The sequence below is a fragment of the Hyperolius riggenbachi genome, chromosome 6 (genome assembly GCF_040937935.1).
Source record: "Hyperolius riggenbachi isolate aHypRig1 chromosome 6, aHypRig1.pri, whole genome shotgun sequence".
Taxonomy (NCBI): domain Eukaryota; kingdom Metazoa; phylum Chordata; class Amphibia; order Anura; family Hyperoliidae; genus Hyperolius; species Hyperolius riggenbachi.
In genome coordinates, this window is record NC_090651.1 from 239,449,718 (window position 1) to 239,455,717 (window position 6,000).

The following is a 6,000-nucleotide window of genomic DNA, read 5'->3' on the forward strand; positions in this document are numbered from 1 at the left end:
GACAAGTGCCGTGGGAATCTGATTTGGAGGTACCACAAACGCTTGATCCACCTGCAGTCATAGGTGGGCCACATCAGGATGTGGAGAGTGCAGCAGTAACTATTAAAGTAATGGAGCAACAAACAGCAGTGCTGGATATCGGTCGCTCTACTATCCATGTGCACACAACTGACCCCCTTACTTAGAGCACGTTGGCAGTAAGGAGCCTGAACATAGCATGGCCAGGATGCAGCTCACCTTTCTTCAGTTATAGTCAATGGCAGTGTGTATGGTCAGAGTTGACACTTTTCCTCCTTCCTGCAATGCATTCTGGAAGAGCGTATGGCTAGGTTGGCACCCACCCTCTCTAATGCTAGGTACACATGATACAATTTTCTGGCAGATTTACCTGCCAGATCGACTATTTCCAACAGGTCCGATCTGATTTCCGATCGATTTTCTGAACGATTTTCCATTCACTTAAAAAATCGATCAGAAATCATATTAGACCTGTTGGAAATAGTTGATCTGGCAGGTAAAACAGGAAATCGACCGAAAAAACGCATTGTGTGTACCTAGCATTAGTCAGCTATGGAAGAGGAGTATGACCCTTGGTAGGACGTAGGATCTAAACCACTAGGCTCATTAAGCATATTAAAAGGAGCCTAACAGTATGGTCACTGTGTGCACAGGTCATATGACCACACAATCAAGCTAGCAGAATACAGTTATTTATAAAATGTGTAGGCCTTAAAAGGAATGTATAGACTTTGCCTTAAAAGGAATGTATAGACTTTCCATATATTTAATTAAAAAAATGCATATATTTAGTTTATTTATAATGTTTATGGAATGTATTTATAATAATCTATTGTTTTTCACATTTAAGAAATATTGCAAATTGATGCATGATTTTCATAAAGCACTGTCCGCTGTTTTGACTGGCAAGTTCTGTAAGTAGAAAAGTTCCTAGTTTTACTGCTGTAGCAAAGCAAAAAAATGTTTAACAGTAGAGAAGCCAAGTTACCTGACTGAAAAACAGAGGAAACAGTTTCATTGGGCATCAGTATTTCAGTGGAAATACTGCCACAGGGGCGGTGTAACATTGCTGTTTGATGTGTGCCCCAATGTTCGGCTATTATATGCTAATGCAATGTATATCGGATATAGTAAATTAACTGAATGCTTGTATTCCGCTAATCTACAGCTGACCGCAAGCTTCCAGTTTATACACTGATCCTTGGCTATACAAAAGCCAAGTGCTGGTATCCAAATCTAATGCCTAGTACACACCATACAATTTTCTGTAAGATTTTTCTGTTAGATTTTCTGTAATTAGATTATTTTCTGTTAAGTACTGGTAGAGACTGGTCATTATCTTTGGTACATTGTAAAAACAAAACAGAGGACACCAAGAGCGCAATAGTGCACTATTGTCTGGTATGCTCAATATATAATGTAATGTCAAAGGTTCTTATACTCACAAAGGTGGGTTACCATCAGGTAACCACTTGACAGGTAGGTGGGGAGTATTAGTACCTGACCCCACTCAGGTATAAAAGTCGCTCTCTGTAGATAGGAAAATGGGGAAAGAACCACTCCACCAGGGGTGGACTTAATCTTGCTGTAATATGTACGAACAGAGGCGCCAAGCAGAAGCAATCAGCGGGCTCTCTGCCAAGAGTAGCCTCTTACCTGGTTCAGGTCCATAAAGCGTGTGGGCGCCTCTGTGAGGACGGGCTTCATGTTGAGTTCTATATATAAAATGGGCCAATGGGAGCGCGACACGCATGCAGCGTACACGCCCCCATGGTCACCAGCCAAACACAAAATGGGAGCGGGAGAGACGTTAACGTCACTTTTTTTTATCTTAAAAATACCGAGTTGCTTCGCATAAATTTGTAGTCGCATTTTTATATTTTTGAGCTAATGGTCCATATCTGTGGTATATTGATTTGCATGCTTGTATCTGTTACAGTTTTATATGCTCCTGGACTGCCTGATGAAGCGGGACTGTTGACCGCGAAACGCGTTGCGATTTTATGGAGCTGTGAATAAATTGTATATTTTTTACTCTGCATTTGAGTATATGTCCACTACCAGAGGGAGGTAAGTCCACCTCAACTTCCCTCTTTTTATCATTTTTAGAACATTGTTTTACCCTGCTTGGCGCCTCTGTTCATACATATTACAGCACATCTTTGGTACATTGTCTTCTGGTTATCTCCTGCTGAGTAGAACAATGCTTAATTGCTAGGCAGATTGATGGTTGGTTAGATAGATAACAATGTTGGAAATTATCTATCTGGCAGGTAAATCTTACAGAAAATCTTACAGAAAAGTGTATGGTGTGTAGTAGTCATTACACTTGACAGGAAAGAAAATGAAAGATGATCATCTGTTAGGGTTTAAATTTGGGGGAAGGCATTATGGTAAGGCAGGGCTTCTCAACTAAGCCTTCACGTACCCCCAACAGTGCATGTTTTGTGGAAATCCACAGAGGTAGTTAATGAGCCCTGGTGAGACACTAATTACCTCACCTGTCAATGTTTGTGGTTTTCTGCAAAACATGCAAGCCAAGGATAGGAGGCGTCCAGTAGTATATGGGTGACACATAATAATAATAATGATAGTAATAATACATTATATGTAAAAGTTTGGTCCTAAACTCAAATAAGGAGGACTCCCTATGATAATAAAGGGTAACTTTGTAAGAACACTGGACAAGGCCTTTCACGCCTCAGGTCAATCTCGGGCACCTGAGATTGCTATTTGCTGCAGATCGCACAGTGGCCTATCCACTGTTACTGAGCAAGTCCAGTGATTGGCCCAATGTCAGTGCCGTGGTCCTGCTCGCAAGACCATCAGCACCAGTAACTTAGCAGGAAGCCATAATTAGCAGGTCTGCACACCACTCAGCTCAGCAGCAGCCATCTCCGTGGGATGCGCAGCCTGCCAGCCTGCTCAATCCACAGCCTGCCCCATGGTGTCCTCAGCCTGGTCAGCTGGCAAGTCACAGTAGCAGTCACGCAATCACGATGTGGGGGGACAGTGGCGCTGGTCTGAATTGTATTATTCAGACCATAATAAGCACTGAAGTTTTCCCCCTGCTTTTGAGGGAGAAAAAATACGTCTTAAAGAGGAACTGTAACATAAAAAGATCCCCTGGGGGGTACTCACCTCGGGTGGGGGAAGCCTCCGGATCCTAATGAGGCTTCCCACGCCGTCCTCCATCCGTCAGGGGTCTCGCTGCAGCCCTCCGTGGAGTCCGGGCAGCGGTGACGTCAATATTTACCTTCCTGGCTCCTGCGCAGGCGCTCTGACGGCTGTCGGCTCCGAACTACACGGAAATACCCGATCGCCGTCGGGTCCGCTCTACTGCGCAGGCGCAACTTTCCTGCGCCTGCGCAGTAGAGCGGACCCGAATGAGATCGGGTATTTCCGTGTAGTTCGGAATGGAAAGCCGCCACAGCGCCCCCGCTGGAGCCAGCAAAGGTAAATATTGAAATGACAGTCGGCACAGTCGCCGGCTGTTCGGAGGGCTGCGGAGAGACCCCCGTGGGACAGAGGACGGCGTGGGAAGCCTCATTAGGATCCGGAGGCTTCCCCCACCCGAGGTGAGTACCCCCCAGGGGATCTTTTGAATTTTACAGAGTCTCTTTAAGGTCCAAAAAATATGGTAATAAAATTGCTCATTGTTTTCAATATTCATCTATAAATTATTTAGTCAGTGTTTGCCCATTGTAAAAATCTTTCCTCCCCCTGTTTAAATTTCTGAAATTTATAAGAAGCGGCAACATCTTTAATATTGGCAGGTGATCTCTGCAGAAAGTTTGTTTACTGAGCGTTCTAAAGCCAGTAGAAAGGATCTCTGGTTTCTCAGAATGCTGGAGGGGGAATTACACATAATAAACAGCCAAAATATATAGTTATAGGAAGTGTTTCTGATGCTGATACTAGGATATTTATGGCAAAGCAGGTATCCCAAATAATTTACTCCATACTACTATACGTTATTGTGGTGGAGAGACTGACACCTACTGGGCTTGGGCAGTCAGCCCCAGGTCATTGAGGAGATGTGATAAGCTGTGATGAGCAAAGAAATCAATGAATCAGTGAACATTTTTAATTTCTTTTAAATGAATAATTCATGTTAAATTATGTCTGATAAAATGAAAACAAAAGGTTGTCTGGACTGAGTGTCTAGGTGCTGACAGAGACTATATTGGGCTATAATTTTTGCTGTGGCAGTCTGACCTTCTGGAACCTGAAAGGTACAATGTAATATGATGGAACCTCTGTCTTCTGAGCAGACGGGATTATTGTTTTTTCTGATTGCACTTGCTCCTGAACATGTTCTTAACTTCTTCACATCATCTCATTTAGCTCTGGTCCCCACGCAGCCACGTATTGTGAGGCTGATTTGTGACAATCACACGTTCCAGGCTTTGGCGCTCATCTGAAAGATAATATTTGGCATCTCACATTAACAAGTACACTACTTTTGTGCAGGTTGGTTTTATCACATATTCTTACATTTCTTTTTAACATTTTGCTCATGCCTGAATGGCATTAGCTGTGATGTCTTGTCCTAAATAAGACAGACAAGACAGCACTAGCTAGGGCACTGAAACAACAAGAAAAGGCATACATAAAATGTATGTAAAAGTACAAAACCCAGAATTAGTACCTGCTAACAATGTTTTGAACAATTATTTAGGGCAAAGACGTCATTCCCCCAGACGCAGTAACAGACTGCACTTCCCCTATAAAAAGTCACATGATGAATCCACCCTCAGTGCATTTAGACAAGTACCCGACAGGTGAAACCACGCTCAGCGTGTCACATCCAGGCCCGATGCTGGCCTAAAATGGCTGTCCCCAGACATGCCCACCACAGTCCACTCTCCATTGGGAGCATATGGGAACCGAGAGGGGACAGTACAGGGGAGCGGCACATGTTGCCTATCCAGCCACACATGCAGGAGCGCGCTGCTGTGACACCTGGTTACTGGAGGCACCGCCACTATTTTGCCACTGTGGTATGGCGCAAGGGCAGCCAGGGCATGCTTGCCATGGTGGGTGGGTGTTTCCTTTACTGCCACCTGTGGCTGCCGTCCTTCACGCGCTCTGCAGGGCAAGCTGCATTTCACCTTGCGCTCCAGGAGTGCTTCCAGCACTTCCCCATTCTGGCGTGACGGTGTCTCCACCACCATTGTCTCTCAAAGACCTCCAAACGCAATTTTTTAAATTCATATGAAACCTAAAGTAGAGTAGAAATGCAAAGGTAGAGTAAAATTGTATTGGCATAGTGATAGAGGAGAACTTGAGGTCTCAGACCTATACAACTATTATAGGGCAGCCCAGGTAGCGCAGCTGGCTGCAAGGCATGATGATCAAAAAAACACCTTGTAAGCTTAACATCAGTTGTATGCAAACTATTTGAGGGGTTACTAAGAGATACTATACATGACTTCATAGTAGAAAATAATCTTATTTCTCAGCATCAACATGGGTTTACTAAAGACAGGTCTTGTTTGACTAACATGCTCAGCTTTTATGAGGTAGTGAATGCTAATATGGATATTGGGAATGCTGTAGATGTGATATACTTGGACTTTGCAAAGGCCTTCGACACTGTTCCCCACAAAAGTCTGGTGCAAAAGTTGAGGATGCAAGGACTGGGGAAGAGTCTGTGTTCATGGATAGGGAACTGGCTAATGGACAGAAAACAAAGAGTTGTGGTCAATGGATCGTACTCAAAATGGGAGACTGTTAGCAGTGGGGTCCCACAGGGGTCTGTTCTGGGTCCAGTGCTCTTCAATTTATTTATTAATGACCTAGTAGATGCAGTAGTGAGCAATGTTGCTATTTTTGCAGATGATACAAAATTGTGCAGAATCATCAACTCTCAGGAAGATAGTGTCATATTGCAACAGGATCTGGATAGGATGGCTATATGGGCACATACATGGCAGATGAAATTCAATGTTGACAAATGTAAAGTCATGCATTTTGGAC

The 6,000-nt window shown here is 43.8% G+C and overlaps 1 protein-coding gene across 1 annotated transcript in view; it reads right to left on the reverse strand.

Moving 5' to 3' along the window:
• The window catches only part of LOC137522141 (olfactory receptor class A-like protein 4), a 146,872-nt gene extending 145,147 nt beyond the window's left edge, over window positions 1-1,725 (reverse strand). Inside the window, exon 1 of the mRNA XM_068242172.1 lies at window positions 1,675-1,725. Within this exon, the coding sequence (XP_068098273.1) occupies window positions 1,675-1,725 (51 nt within the window). The remainder of the gene's footprint in view (window positions 1-1,674) is intronic.
• Between the last annotated feature and the right edge of the window lie 4,275 nt (window positions 1,726-6,000).